Source organism: Crocodylus siamensis, chromosome 1, assembly GCF_052110815.1.
Source record: "Crocodylus siamensis isolate JL-2025a chromosome 1, ASM5211081v1, whole genome shotgun sequence".
Lineage (NCBI taxonomy): Eukaryota > Metazoa > Chordata > Crocodylia > Crocodylidae > Crocodylus > Crocodylus siamensis.
The window spans coordinates 108,843,955-108,859,600 of NC_143395.1; the positions used below are offsets into that span (position 1 = coordinate 108,843,955).

A 15,646-nucleotide genomic window follows, 5' to 3' on the forward strand; every position below is an offset into this window, starting at 1 on the left:
AGATGACAGATGTTATATCAGCACAGATATAAAAGCACCCACTATGCCATTTATGAAAACAACCAAAAATAAAGAATATAAAAGTTTAATAAAAGGAAAGAAAATAAGTGTTTATAAAAATACAAACCAACTGATGAGAGACAAACTGAGTCATGTGAAGCTAACTTTTCCTGGGTTCATCAAATAAACTTTTAAATGATTTATGGCACCTCCTTAAGAACAGCACCACCCTTTTGCATGGAAGATGGAAAAGCACAGATTTAAAATAGCTCATACAGGGCATGGCTACACAAAACATTTATTGCGGAGCTGAACAATTAGCTCCAAGGTACCGTCTTCGTGGGGGTGTCTACATGTACACTTCAATTCGCAGTAGCCTATTCTACTGCATATTTAAGTGGCATGTAAAAAAAAAACCAAACACACTAATATGCTAATTCACAGTAGAATAAGCTACTGTTGCAGCAAAAATTTGGGTCTGTCTGTATCAGTGAGGCCATGTCATCTGGTCCAGTGTGTAAGTAGGTTGTGTGTGTGTGTGTGTGGGGGGGGTGAGTTCGGTGTGTATGCATGCACGCATGTGTGCGCGTGTTCCTGGGGTGAGTTCAATGTGTGTATGTATGTTTAGGGTTTGCCTGAGGTGTGACTGAGAAAAGGAAAGAAGTCAGGGCGCTTGTTGGCAGGAAGGATAAAGAGAGAGACACGGAAAGGTTGAGTGACCTATCATCTGTGTGAACCATAGAGGTTCCTGGTGCTGGGCCCAGTTGCCATGGGTCCCAAGCTCCCTTACCCTAAAAGATCTTCTGTCTGCCACTGGAGCAGAAAGAGTTGGCTCCCCGGGCTCTTCCCTCTGGGTGTGTCTATCATGTAAAGTAGCGGCCCTCTGCTCTGATCGGTAAGCATTACCCTGTCCCGTTCTTCCCTTCTGTGGTGTTGGGGGGTCTTCTTGGCGTGTGTCCAGTGAAGGTCTGAAGCTGCTGCCTGAGGTACAGTTGTCTACCACAATGACCGGAGCCAAACTGAATAAAGTTCCCTTGTCCCTTATAATAAAGTTAAGTCCTCTTATTGTCATTGTTGTAATTAGATATTTCTGGGTAAAGATTTGTATAGCATTGGTATTAAGGTAAGTATAGGCAATACAGGATTTGATGAGCAATTAGAATTTATAGTGACTGTTGAGACTAAGTGGGTTTCTGTGTAGTTGTATGGCATATGATACTTATCTGTTCTTGTTAGTTTTATAATAAACTGTTGATTCGTATCAGTAACATCTTGGTGCAAGTCCTAATTAATCAAATCATAACTAAATTACCAGGTGGATTGGGTGGTGATAGATATGCCCTGGTCCATCTGTTAACTATCTTGGGGCCAAATACCACCTCTTCATTTGCTGTCTGACTGTAGGGGGAAGCCACCCATTGAGCAACCCTAATTAATTAGACACTAATTAAGTCCATGCACAATGCTACTGCATGTTAAGCATCACCTAAAAAGCAGGTGTGTGTGCAACTGTATTAGCACAGCCAAATGTGCATTTTAGTACTTCATTTTAGTACCTCATATACCATGTGTGGACATGCCTAGCAGTTTTTAGTGCACCACAATGCTATGTAGACAATGAAGGGTTGGCTGTAGCACAAGAGTGCTTCAGTGTGGAGGCTGCCTAGCAGCTAGCCCCATACTGGAACACTCTTTTGTCCCAGCCAGCCCCTCCACAGCCACTGAGCTGGGTCAGAGCAGCCCCAAGCTTGCTGGCTGACCCCCCGGAGCTCCCTGCCAACTGGGGTTGCTCCACCCTGGCTCAATGTGCTGTAGTCCCGAGCATGCATTCAAATGCATGCCCAGGAGCAATAAATTCCAACACAAACTGTGCTTGAGTTTATTCATCTGTATTAACTGCACCTTTAGGCATGCCCACAATATGCAGAACTGCTGTACTTAATGCAAAGTAATGACTTAGACTTAATCCATTAAAAAGCCTATGCAGATCTATATCTATATACATCTATATAGATATGTATATAGGCTTAAAGTACACACATCCTATTTTACAGTGCATTTAAGTATTCATTTCTTTCAATGCCTGTGGATCTAAACATCAATGCCTGCTTTTTTTCTTGCATATTTTGTTCTCAAGCCTACACATTTTATTCCTTAGAAATAAAGCTTTGCCTCTTAGTTGCATTTTGAATGCACTTCCCTTTGTTGAGTCCACACATTTCAACACCAATTTATATTACACTTGCAGAACCATCATCTGCGTTTTTAAGTAGATGATTCACACACACACACACACACACACACACACACACACCACCAAATGAAGAACAAAATGGTAACAGAGAAAAAGGTGCCAATTCTTCTACCGATCATTCACAAACCATGACAGGTATGACATTATGTAAATCTCACAACTAGCTTCTAAAACAGCCAATATGAAGGAATGTATCTATGGAAATACAGTAGGAAAGAAGATGGCGCGCACACAATGTATATTTATAGTGCCTATGCAAATGTGAAATTAGAGCACAGCTGAAACATTTCATCTAAATTATACTACTCATCTAATATTTCCACTTCAGAGAAGTCAATTTTCAAATTACCCTGAAAGACTGCGAACAGCATCACCTGGAACAACTAATGGAACACAAGAATCAAATATTTATGTTTATGTATGTCTGTATGCACACAGCATTGGATCAATTCAAATCTTGAAAGAATAGCACATAGAAACGATACAAAATCCACGCTAAATATTTATCAAAACTTCAGATTCTAAATATCCAGTTATAGAAATTCTAAAAGCCAGGCTGCTGGGTTTTGGGTTATAGCCATGTTGGACTCAGGACACAGGCAGGCAAAGTTCTTTGAATAGATGTCATATCTTTTATTAGACCAACTGAGGAGTTGGAAAAAAGTTCTTAGCAGCCATCTGGGTGCTGTCACCCTTCTTTAGGCATAGGGAGTCTCTGCTGTTCTGAGGCTCCAAAAAAATGAAAGAAGCTACAAGTGTGGCAGGATGTTAGTGAGAATGTAAATAGGTAGAAATTAGAAAGACAAACGATAAAGCAGAAACTTAAAGCAGAGAGGAGGGGGGAAGAGAGCGAGGGGGGAAAAGGCTAAAGGGAGACATTACAATGATAAAATACAAGGTGGAAAAGAGGCTGTCAGTAAAAAAGGAAGTAGCTGGAGATCAGGAAAACAGGCTTATATTCAGAATGAGATCATAAATGAACCAGTACAAATTTTATCCCCATCGCACATTTCCAAGTGAGGTTCACTGTTCAGAAAACCCATTGAACTGGAATGACAGGAGTTACCAACCACACCGAGGAATGTTGGCATATCTAGAGAAGGAGAGATTGCTTATCAAGCACCTGCCCAGCTTCAATCCAGGGCTGCTTTTAATTCACTCAAAAATTTTAGGGGAGAAAAACAAAAAGTCCACACAGTCAGTCACATCTCACTCCACTGGGCTGCAAAGAAGTGAAACACGAACATATGTGCACACATGCACCATTCATTTTGTTGGTTCTATTTCTGTGCTATTTAGCAGGCTCTTCAGCTGCTTTTAACTAAAACAATTCTAGCAGTTGTAATGACATATCTAAATATAACTCTACACAAGAGCCATAATATATAAACACAATCTCAGAAATGAGAGGGAAAAGAAACTCTTGTCTGTTCATTTACCAGTGTCAATCTTCACTACAGCTAGGGACAGAAGTTACACATTATCCAGCTTAAGTGATCAGACACTGGTTTAAACCTGTAACAGAATAGAAGTTCAGTGCACATAAGCCAGTTTCTAGATGGCCAAAACTAGTTTAAGATAAACCTGGTTGAATGTAGTATCAGGCTTAACTGATTTTGGTCAAACCGGTTTATGGAACTTCTGTCCTAGACTCCTTCTTAGTTCAAGTTAAATCAGAGTCCCCCAGCATCCCAGCATGCTTTTCAGTCCTGGACTGGGCTGTGCTGTCTGCTTGAGCAGAGCAGGGTTGGCCCCACTCTGCTCTCTAGCCCAAGCAGTGAGAGCTGGCTGACAAGGGAGTGGGGGTGGGAATCTGTCTGTGGACGCAGCCCCTGCCAGACTTTTCCCTGCTGGAGTGGAGGGGGTGGGGGCATGGAACAGCAGGCTCATGTGAAGGGAAGGGAGAGGAATGAAACCCCCCTGCCTCCCCCTCTCCCACAGGACCCCAGCCAGGGTCTGCTAGCTTTCCCTCCCTGCCAGGATCCCGTGCCAGTGGGAGAGGGGAGACAGGGGGTATAAACCCCTTCCCCACTTCCCCCCCCCGATCCTGAGGCACTCCCCAAGCCACATGCCACCTGCTGCTTGAATGGCCAGCAAGGGGGTAATGCCATCAGACTCCAGCTGGGATCCCATGCCAGTGAGATAAAGGAGGCAGAGAATCTCCCTCCTTCCCCCTTGCCTGAGCCCAAGACGCTGCCTGGGCTGCTGGGGGCTGGCCAAGGCCCCCGTCACTCAGGGACAAACCTGGCAGAGACCGCTTCCCCCTTACCCCTCCAGGCACACCCTGGCTAGGGTCCCTGCAGGCCAGGGTGGGGGTTTAAGCCCCTCCCCCAATCATACTCAGAGGCCAGGGCCACCCCCTCTTCCCCCAACTCAGGTTCCCTCCAATCTTCTGGCCACTGCCAAAGGGAAGGGAGAGCTCACTCTAGCACCTCCGAGCTTCTAGCCTGAGCCACTGCAGGTATGTGTGTGCATTTCCAGAAACAAAAGTCATTATCTATTCACTTGCTTCTCAGTTCAGTCAACACAGGTTAGACTACCCTGCAAAGATAAAATCAATTCAGGCTTGGGCTTTTGAATGTCTGTACTTAGCCTACAAGGTTTTTGTCTGATGTTTTAGATGTGGACAGACATTGATTTCTAGTGCTGAAAATTTCTGCAGAATTCGTAGTACACTTGTGAGAGGGAACATACAGGTGTTCCAGCCTGCAGTCACCCCCCTTTTCTGCTCCCCAGTCTTTGGAAGGTTGCAGGAAACAGTGGCTGCTTGATTCCTCCTAGTCCCTGGGAGAAGTGAAATGGCAGGAAAGGGCTCCCTGAGCCTTTCCCAGAGGTTTTCTTACCACTACTCCCCCTGCCCTCCCCAATCCCTGGGAGGAATCTACCGGCAGGGAGCATACAAGCATTCAATCCTCCATGAGAGATTTGTGCAGGCAAGATCTTCCTCACTGAATGGAAGATCTTTCTCCTGGATCTGTTTTTTTCCTGTATGAAAACCGGAATGAACGCATGTACACTCCCAGCTTCTAGTAGAAGAATGGCATTTCTCTCACTAGAAACATAACACCTATCCATAACTTTTGTTGTATCTGTTGACTCCTGAGACAAATCATGGTGAAAATATATAAGCCAGTACGTTAACATAGTCCCTCTTTCTTACTCAGCTCTTCTACTGACTTACTCTTTTGATCTTTGCAAAGTCGACTCATTTTTTGTACTGTTTCCCTGCCCCACATTCACTGTCTCTCCTATCCATTACCACTTCAATCTCTTTGGCTAAGTACAGACAGTCAAAAAGCCCAAGGCTGAATCAATTCAATATTTGCAGGTTAGTCTAAGCGGTGTAAATTGAATCGATAAGCAAGTGAACAGACATTCACTTTTGACTGTGGAAATGCAGTCACATGCCATAACTCCCAGCTTCCTGGCTCCAATACAAGTGAAGCCCTGCCACCACCATTGGAAGACCAACAAAGCCTGCTGGCTCCATAGGTCTGATCTAGCCTGCAGGCCAACCCATATGCTGCTTATTCCTATGAATACAGCTACATATCTTCACACTACTTGTCTAGCCAAACTACAAGTATTCACTCTTTTATTCTTTCCTTATATGCCTCTACATCTCTCTCCCTTTTGGCAGTCTAAAAAAAAAAAAATAGCAAAGAATAACCAACAACCATTTTAAAAATCCCCATTGAAATTTGCTGGATTTTTTTTTTAAGCAACACACACACTGGTCAGGAAATAGACCTTTCATAACACAATCTGGCCCCTATCAATAAACACAAGGTCTGTTTGAAAGGCTGCTCTACCCTTCTCTGCTGTCACCTAGTTTCATTCAGGGAATTTATACAGGTGTCCTATTTAGAGTCAAGTGTCCCATGAAGTGGAGGAGGTGGTAATAACTTAGCAGGACAGCACTGGACCAAATCAGTGCTTCAGAGTATGAGTAGACCTCAATCCGCTCATTAAGAGAGATGGACTTGAATAAGGTGGACAAGAAAAGAAAAAGGGAAGAAAATAGACCAGGTAAAAAGGGAGCAAAAAAGTAAACCTGTTAAAATCCAAAATAGGGAGAAGAGGCATGAGTTGTTGTAGCAGAACTGGATCTATTAGCTAAAACCATTTCACCTAACCTATTAATCTCTGGTGGATCATACTGGATTAATAAAAAAAGTACCAAATATATCAAATCAGAGGCGGAAACAATCTTCTACAAACGAGAACTACCCTCTAGAATCCCAGCAGCAACAGGTCCGATATAAGTTGCTTTGCTCAAGAACTAGACAGCTGAAGTTAGGAGACATGAGGGACAGAGAAAAGGCAACAAAATGTTTATGGAAAGAGAAAGGAAAATAAAATAAATTCTGAATAGCTTCATATGTGGGCAGTATCTTCTAAACATTGGTCCATCTTATGTCATTGTAGAAACAAATGAATTATCTTTAGTGTTTGTTAAAGCAGCTTGTTACCAGGCTTAAAGAACGTAAAACTAGGAGTGTTCTAGTTTCTCTACATTATTAAAAAGTTCTATAGAATATACAAAAGAAAAATGTGTAGATCCCAGCACATACACAATGTCATAAAACTCCCATATGAAAAATCAGAGTTTAATTCACACACACATACCATCAACTAGCTAGTTTTTTAGTTTTAAGCAATGCAGATTTAAATTCTGACTGGAAATATAGAAAGCATCCTTTTTTTAAGTGAATACAAATCCCCTCCCTTCACTCACTCTCGTTGGCTTGCTGCTCCATATATGAAGAACGAGAAATGTAAGACACGAGATGCAATGCAGCGTCATGTACAGAATGTTGCTAGCCTTGCTTAACTTGGAAAATGCATTTGTTTCAAGACATCAGACAAAATCTGTTTCTGATTCCAAACATTAGATATTTTCTGAGAACATTGCCAAGAAAAGAATCCAAGGAATGTCCTTACATGCACAGCACACGCGAGACAACTGGTGAGCAGGCCTGTGATCTTAAATTTTTTCTTTAAAAAAAAATCTGCATTTCTAGCATGGAACTCTCCTCTAGGGAGCAACAAACACATGCCCAGGATTTTTCATGGATAGTCTCTAACATAACCTTTTGCTATTATTAGTATGAAAGATTTCCTCCACGAAATCCAAAGTTGTACGCCAAGCAAAGATACAGTAAATACTTCACTACTGCAGGCAGGCAGGAGTGCACACCCACTCTACAGCATTTCTGGCACTGCTTTCCTTCTGCAAACAAACTAAAGGAACCCAGGCCAAAGCTGCAGAAATACAAGCTTGCTTTTCAGCCCCCCCACAATGTGCTGGGGCTGGTGGCTCCCAGCCCTTCTTGAAATGAATTCTTAAGTACTTAAGTTTCTTAAGTTTATTTTGTTTATAGATGCGAATTGCTATGGTCCAAAAAATTGAGAGCAATAAAGCAGTATGGCTTTGGCCCTTCATCCCACATCCTGGCTTCAGTCCATCATCAACAATAACAGTTCCATTGTTGTATCACAATATTTGAATAATCCCAGTGACTGGGCATAGGAGTATCTCATATTCCAAATGCAACATTAAGGAACAGCAAAATTTGTACCTAGTTTTCCCTGAAGCATCAACCCAGATACTACTTGGAGCAGTGATTCTCAGTCATTCTAGATTCAAGATACCTCCTCGGAAATGCCAGCTCTTAGTTTTCACTAGTTTTTTTTCACTACAAAAAAACAACAGAGAAATTCTTCTGTTGCAAAGAGCTCAGAAAGACGACACTAGGTCAGAATGTCTTTGACATTCTGACTATGGATTCCTATTTGAAAACTTCAGGTTTATCTTGAAAATCAGGTGTAGGTGATTGCACAGCTAACTGGGCTAATTTTGTGCAGTCCCCTTAAAAGCCTCTCAAGGCACCCAAGGGTGCAGTGGCACCCTGGCTAAGAATGACAGTCTTAGAGAAAATACGTTGTGGCTCACTGGAGACAGCAGGGTGCATCTGCATCCTCTGCTGTAGCAATTCCAAAGGAGCTTTAGATGGTAACTGAAAGCTTGGCCACAAAGATAAGTTCCCATGTGTTAGACTACCATAAGTGTGGGGCACGTAATACGAAAGCGGTAAGTGGTCTCTCTCACATTTAACATAGATTTTACATTATAGATTAAAAAAAACGAATAACGGCAGTTTCCGTTGGTTAGTCTACAGGACAAATTCCCGTCCTAGCCTCCCTTGTGAATTATGGTGTGTAAACTACCACAAGTGACTGCTTGCCTGTGTGCATTTCTTACCATGCAGTAGCATGACAGAGATTAGTGCTATTACATAGGGTACAAGCTGCCCCCCACTTACATGTACACAAGCAGTTACTGTAGTGCGACTGATATATTGTACATTCATACAGAAGACAATACAGTTGCACCTCATAGACTAATTCAGAAATATATCATATATTCATTTACCTTGGGGAAACCTCTTTGTCACTATACCCTCACCAGGAAGTTATATGCTTTTTCTTTTCACAATACAGTGCCAGCTGTGATGGTAAGGGCACCAAAATGGTAGCCCAAAAAAACTAAATGACATAAAATAATCAGAACTCATGGTAGCAGTACCATAACTCGTGATAATCTTTTATTAGATCAACTAGATTTGGGCAGAAAAAATTCTTTAATTGCAAGCTTTTGGGCACAAGCACTCTTTTTCAGGCAAAGGAGAAAAGATGTTGCACAAGTTCTCCTGGGCAGAAATGAAAGTTCATATTTCATAGGAGACTTCAAGGTGTGATAAAATCTCCTATTTGGAATCTTTTCTCCTATGCCTGAAGAAGGGTGCCCGAAAGCTTCCAAGTAAGCTATGCTTGTGCCCAAAAGCTTGTAATTAAAGACCTTTTTTTTTTTTTTTTGCAAAAATCTAGTTGGTCTAATAAAAGATATCATCTCTACCATGAGTTCTGTTTCCTTTCACCTCTAGACCAATATGGCTACAACCTGGATACCTGACATTCTAAAATAATGGCACACCCAAAGCCAAACAAGCCATTAAAAGGTATCCTAAAGTTTACGTAGAGGATTTCAGAACAATCTCAAACACCAAAGCATGCAATGATTCAAACCATATATAAACAATGACGACTGATTTATCTGAGCAAGAATACTAATCGTTACCAGAGCCTGAAGACAACTCCTATTGCACAGCAGCATGGGAGTTGCTACCCCTAGAAACACACAAATAAAAACACCCAGCTCTCCTAGTGCTTTCCAAACTGAACAAAACAAAACAATACCCAAAAGGCAAACATGCTGCTCTGTTTCAGATACAGAAAGAAAACCCTCCACCCAGTCAAGCCTGGCACCCTTCTATTTTATCCTGACAATGTCCGAAGCTCAAGCTTAATACCACGACTAAATACAAAACAAATTGAAACAACTGGAAGAGAGAGGAAAATACTAAAAAAATGGGAGAAAGGACTGATGATTCACATGTTTGATGCCTGTCTTGAGCCCTTTGGTGATGTGAAACCTTGGTATCTCCAAGGTTACCCAATTACTAATTTCTATATAAATTTAAAACTAGGATAATGTATACTTAATCTTTACTCCTTTCTTTTTACTTCTATTTCTCTGTTTGTGAATGATATAATTGCACTAAAATATCATACAAAACATGAGAGTTGCAAAGTTTAACAGCCATAAAACAGGAAGCCTACTTTGTCATCACAATGACCAAGATCTACAGTTAAAATTCTAATGGTAATGATGTCCTAAGTTTGATCAAAGCACACTGTTAACAGTTCAACAAAGCTGTCTAATACCACTCTGCAAAGTATGTCCCTAGCTAGGATCCAAAATCTTATAATTACCAATTCAAGAAAATAATTCTTATAAAAATTTTCCTCTATGTGGAGACATTTCCTTTGCATTTGGTCTATATAAAAGGCTTCTAATATGCAGGTTTACTTAAAAAAACAAAAAACTTTAATGTAAATATAAGCCTTATTGTAGACAGTAACATTTTCATAAATGCCAAAGTATGCCCATTCTCAAACGTGACATAATGAGTCAGAAACCCATGTCATTTGACAGATAATGGCCACCTTGATGGTGCCCGACTTGTGCAAACAGAACTTGGGTGCTTTTGAAAATCTTACCCATACTTCAGATAGATTCTGCTTTAAGCAGTTACTGATAGATAGCATCAAAGTGATACTGTATTGCTTTCAGTAGCTCAGAACCACTTGTTTCATTTTTGCTGTATTTTATAAAATTCCAGTGATCTGTCGAATTGTGTGCACATCATGGATCAAAAACCCCAAGGTCTACAATGTTTAAGTCTCATTAGCCTAAATTTAAAGGTGTATTAGAGTGCCTGTTTAACATGTGCATGCACTAAGCATGCTGTAAAAGTGGTGAATTTGGCTATTTACATCTAAATTTGATACCTGCAAATGCAAATGCAGGTATCAAATTTAGGTGTGAATAAAGTGCATTAATGAACATGTAGACACATTAAAGTGTGTTAATGCTGTGTGTGTGTAGACCGATTTGGGACCAACTTTAGTCAGTCCACACACAGTGTTAATGCACTTTAATGCCTGCACATGTAGACATCTGCCTAAAACTGCTTAATGAGTATTAAGCTAACGTGCATTAAATTTAGGCATGCTTAAAACACACATGTAGACATGCCTAGTTTTAAGAAAATGCACATAACACAACATGCGAGCGTGCATGTGTGTGTAGGAATAGATCCAATACGTAATTTAAGATGCATAGCAAAAGTGTGCTCTGTAGTTTTTTTCCCCCCCATGGATCTTTAGAGTCACAGTGACACTACTCAGGCTATGATTTTGGCATAAGGGCCATCTTTTTGTCCTGAGGTGTGCACGTGTGCGTGTTTACAGTGTCCAGTGCAATGAGGCCTGGATCCTGACTCGGGCCTCTGGAGTCTGTTCAACAAACAAAAGCTATATGCTTTTACTAAATATAATTCATACAGCACTTTGAGATAACTGACGGACAGATGCCAGGAGGAATATCAGAAGAAATGTTCTGTTTAAAGTACAGCATTTCCCATTTACTGCTGCTTCTCCCAGGGAGAAGTATCTTTGTTAGAGACCTAACCTTTCCAACAGCTCTTTGGTCAGCCAGTTTCCAGCAACTGCACTTCAGAAGTGTTACAGCAGCAGCTAGATAGTTCTAGAGAAATACTGTGACCTGAAACAAAAAGAAACATACCCCCTCCTACTCTCACTGATTTTGAGGATCATGTTCTTACAAACCACACCTTTTTATTATTTTTTTCTAAGTCCATCTCCCTGTTTCTCACTTGCCCCCTGCTTTCCCCTCACACACACACAAATGCACACAAACTATATGCATCACTATGACAAAAGTATTTCCCCTCTTTTCCCACTTGGCACTCATTACATGCCATTCAATTTATGCAATAATGAAACCAGTGTCCATGTTTCACATAATAAACCAGTCCACAAGTCTCTGCGATATCAACAGTCCCCCCCTGAAATCTTCTTTACACTAACTACTCAGCTGTCCTTGACACACACAAAGCAAGCTTGCCCTATTATCTGACAGACATCCACATCCCCGACAAGAGAATTCCAAACAGGCAGCAGCGCTGTATCGGTTGCTGGTTCATAAGAACAAAAGGAACAGCGAATTTATACCACTCTCATTCCTGCACACCAGAATAAACTTCCATATACTTCACAGTGTTTTGAAAGCAGTTACCATCCTAACACTAAAAGCCCAAGCCTATCAAATAACACAGCCCAGCTCAGCTGACTAGAACCATTGCAATGACTTTGCCAGAGAAGTCCCCCTCACCTTTCAGACAAAACATTGTGAGGCAATTCCATGAAGAGGAGAAAAAGTGTTCTGCTTTCCAAGCGCGACACACAGTACTAGGTACAGCTGTTCTCCGATCTACCCCATTCAGCACACAGCCGGAGAAGCATGGCAATGGGCCAGCTCATGCTGTTACAGGAAGCTGCTACCCAATCCACTGATTTCTGAGCTGCGTGGTTGACACCTCCCTATCTCTAACTTCCCCACCCTCTTTCAGAAGACCCTTAATAAAAAAAAAATAATAATAATAATAATGGCTACTGTGCCTCCTTAATCAACCCAACCACAGCACAGGCCACAGTGTAATTGTTTTATCTCTTCTGTCAGCATTTTTCCCCTGCTGTGAATACAGCTTATACCCATCAATTGGTTAGCATTAGAAAAATAAATCACTCTAATCCAACTCAACTGTTTGTTATGAATTACTAACTCTGCTCTTTGTGAACATTTTTTGTTCTGGCTTTTCTCTCTCATCCCTCCCCCAAAAGTGCTTTGTGTGCGTGGTATTTCAGATGAGCATATACAACAGATACATATATTAGGAATCTCATAACTGTGCTGGAATGTCAGCTAGGGACGGCTGCACAAACACTTCTTTACATGGGGGAAGAAAGGTTAGCAATCAGGACATCTCAAAAACAGTATCAAATGAAGTCACAGCTTTTTAAGCAGGGCTGTCCAACTTTTGAGCGGCCGGGGCCACATGCTACATGGGCTGTGTAGACTAGATAGACACCCTGGCATTGCCACCCCCACCCCCACCACCACCACGTAGGCTTCTCAGCACAGGCTGCATGGGCTCCTCACCCCCTGCCACATGGGTTCTTCCAGTGTGGAGGCTGCCAGGGCTGCCCTACAACTCAGACTGCACAGACTCCTCATCCCCCAACACCCACCATGCAGGAAGCAGAAGCTGGAAGAGGGAAGAGGAGCTCAGGGACTCCAGAAGTAGCAGAAAGAGTGGCAGCTGGGAAGGGAGCTCATGACCAACAAGTTAATCCTGCACAGGCCTCACATGGCCCACAGGCCACAAGTTGGACAGTCTTGCTTTATAGCAATCCTACGTTGGGTCCAATCATGTAAGTCTTATTCCAGAAATCTACCCATTAACATGAGAACAGACGGGCTGCCATTTACCAGGTCAGACCATAGCTGTATCTTGCTCAGTATCCCCAGTATCCTGTGTCACAGTGGCAGAAAGTAGATGCTAAAAGGGAGCGGACATGGGGCATAATGATACTTTCTGTTTTGTTTACAATTCCCATAATATTCCCTAACATAATGTTTGCCTTTTTGATGGCTAATGAGCACTGAGCTAATGTTTTTAGCAAACTGTTTACAACAGCTCCCAGATCTCTTTCCCACGTGGTAATAGCTAATGTAGAGTCCCTTTTAGTATAGGTATAGTTTGGATTATTTTTGCCCAAGTGCATCACTTTACACTTATCTAACACTATATTCATCTGCTATTTAGTTGTCCATTCACTCCATAGTGAAAGATCTTTCTGTACAGTAGTTCCTCACTTTCCACCTTCATCTTTACCACTTCGCTAAATTGGTAAATGACACAAAATTATTCTCTCACTACCCACCCCGGTCCTACTGTACTGCATGGGAGTTCTTCCTGCATAAGGACCGCAGGATTTAGCTCAGTTTCTTTAGGACTTTATTGTACTTTTAAGGCACAGCCCTGGGTTAAGGCCAGTACAAACTACTTATTGGGAGTATATTCACTGCTATTCCAGTTATGGGAGCACAGTGTTCCCACAGGATACCAATTCCTTTCCATGGACCAGTGTGTAGAAGTTAAATAATGGGATCTTCAGATCACTTTTTGTCCCCTCAAGAAAATACTTCCTGTGCTCAAGTACTGGAGGTGTTTTGGCACTTAGACAAGTTGCTTACATACACAGAGTACTCCAGTTTAAACTCAGACAGACCAACCCTTCTGGCTTAGGTGCATATGGTCTTCAAAACCTTCTTCTGAAAGGGTCTGAATCAGCAAATATTTTCTGCCAGCTGCAGCAGTTACTACCATGCACAGTCCCATGAATGTTTAATATGTACATAACACTTAAGTCCCATGCCCCTAGCAAAACCAGGTCTTAAAAGACCTTGGCCCTTATATCACATGATTATCTGGAAAAGTCAGGATGGCTGACTACTGTGTAACTAGGAAAGGGGATACCCTCCGCATCCATTATTTGTCTGTAGGTCCAGCCTAATGTGAAACACATAAGAACATGCATGAGAAAATGTCTTGAGGAGCTCCTATCCAACATATCAATGTAGAAAATGATGCAAACAGCTCAAAAAACAACAAAACACCATTAAGATGTTGAGTCCTGTCAGCTATCGCTGGTCAATGCTTGTCACCAGATACCCAAGCTATTTCAGTGGGTGGGTAACAGCTTCAGAATGCACAGAAGTTCCTGCAACAAAACCGTGGCGTAAATCTACAGAGGTTTCAGTCCACAATTAACAGACAGTTTAGCTTAGCTTAACCTGTATTTTCCTCCAACATGAAGGATACAGCTCAGTGTTAATGTCTGAATATACCTTATCTAAGAAGTTATACAAAGGAAAAGCATTCCTCCCTTTGCTTTCTGTTCTGAGTACCGTAATCACATCCCAGGCTATTTTGGTTCTTAAGGAGGATCTTCATTAGCCAACAAACTGTGCATACAAAACATTCAGCAACATATTTGGGTGGGGGAGGTGTTTAGCTGGGTTCCAGAGGGATCAGTTTTAGGTCTGGCCTTGTCAAATTTTAATTACCTGGAAGAGGAAATAAGCAGCACATTAATGACATTCATAGGGGATTCTATCTGAGAGCAGCTGCGAACGCCAGTGAGGACCGAAAAAATAATACAAGTAGACCTTGGGAGATTAAAAAACATGAGCAGGAGAAAAAAAAGAAAAAGAAAGAAAAACAGAATTAAGATTGAATTTAGAAAAAAAATACAACTTTATACATGGGGAGAGAAGGGGGAAGGGAAAGAAATAAGAAGTACAGGGGAAAGAGAATCAGTAATGCTGACCAAGAAATTATGCATGACTTGGAAGTGTGACTTGGTTCCAAAATAAAGCAAATGTGTTTTTGATGCTGTGCCCACAAAGGCTATCCTGTCGCACAGATTTCAGAGGCTGAATACCCCACCACTCTTCAGAACTCTAACAGCCACCCGGGAAGCCAGTTTCTCTGCATCACCTTGTGAAATATCCACCAGCTACATTATACTGGATCCTTCTTCTAACTGCCACTGAAGGGAGTAGGGGTGGAAAAGATGAGGACACATGGTAGGATGACCATCTTTTTAAAATATAAACGCAGGGACATGCCCACTTCCCTTCACCACCACCAACCCCGCCCCCGGGCAGCACAGCTGAAGCAGAGCAGAGTGAGGCAAATGTGGGCTACCTGCTGTTGGCTCAGGGCTCCTGGGGGGGGGGAGTGGAGGTGGCAGTAGGACAGGAAGCCCCAAGCCTGCAGCAGGCAGCCAGCATTTGCCTCTGCCCCATACACAAATCTGAGGGGCAGTTCCCAACAA

The 15,646-nt window shown here is 42.0% G+C and overlaps 1 protein-coding gene across 6 annotated transcripts in view; it reads right to left on the minus strand.

The window, feature by feature from the left end:
• Window positions 1-15,646, minus strand: part of NHSL1 (NHS like 1) — a 284,707-nt gene that overhangs the window by 139,460 nt on the left and 129,601 nt on the right. Inside the window, exon 1 of one of the 6 annotated variants that reach the window (XM_090040360.1) lies at window positions 12,075-12,167. The exons of the other annotated variants lie outside the window; for them this stretch is intronic. Within the exon in view, the coding sequence (XP_089896486.1) occupies window positions 12,075-12,090 (16 nt within the window). The 5' untranslated portion in view covers window positions 12,091-12,167. Of the gene's footprint in view, window positions 1-12,074; window positions 12,168-15,646 lie in introns of those variants that run through there. 6 annotated transcript variants of the gene reach the window in all.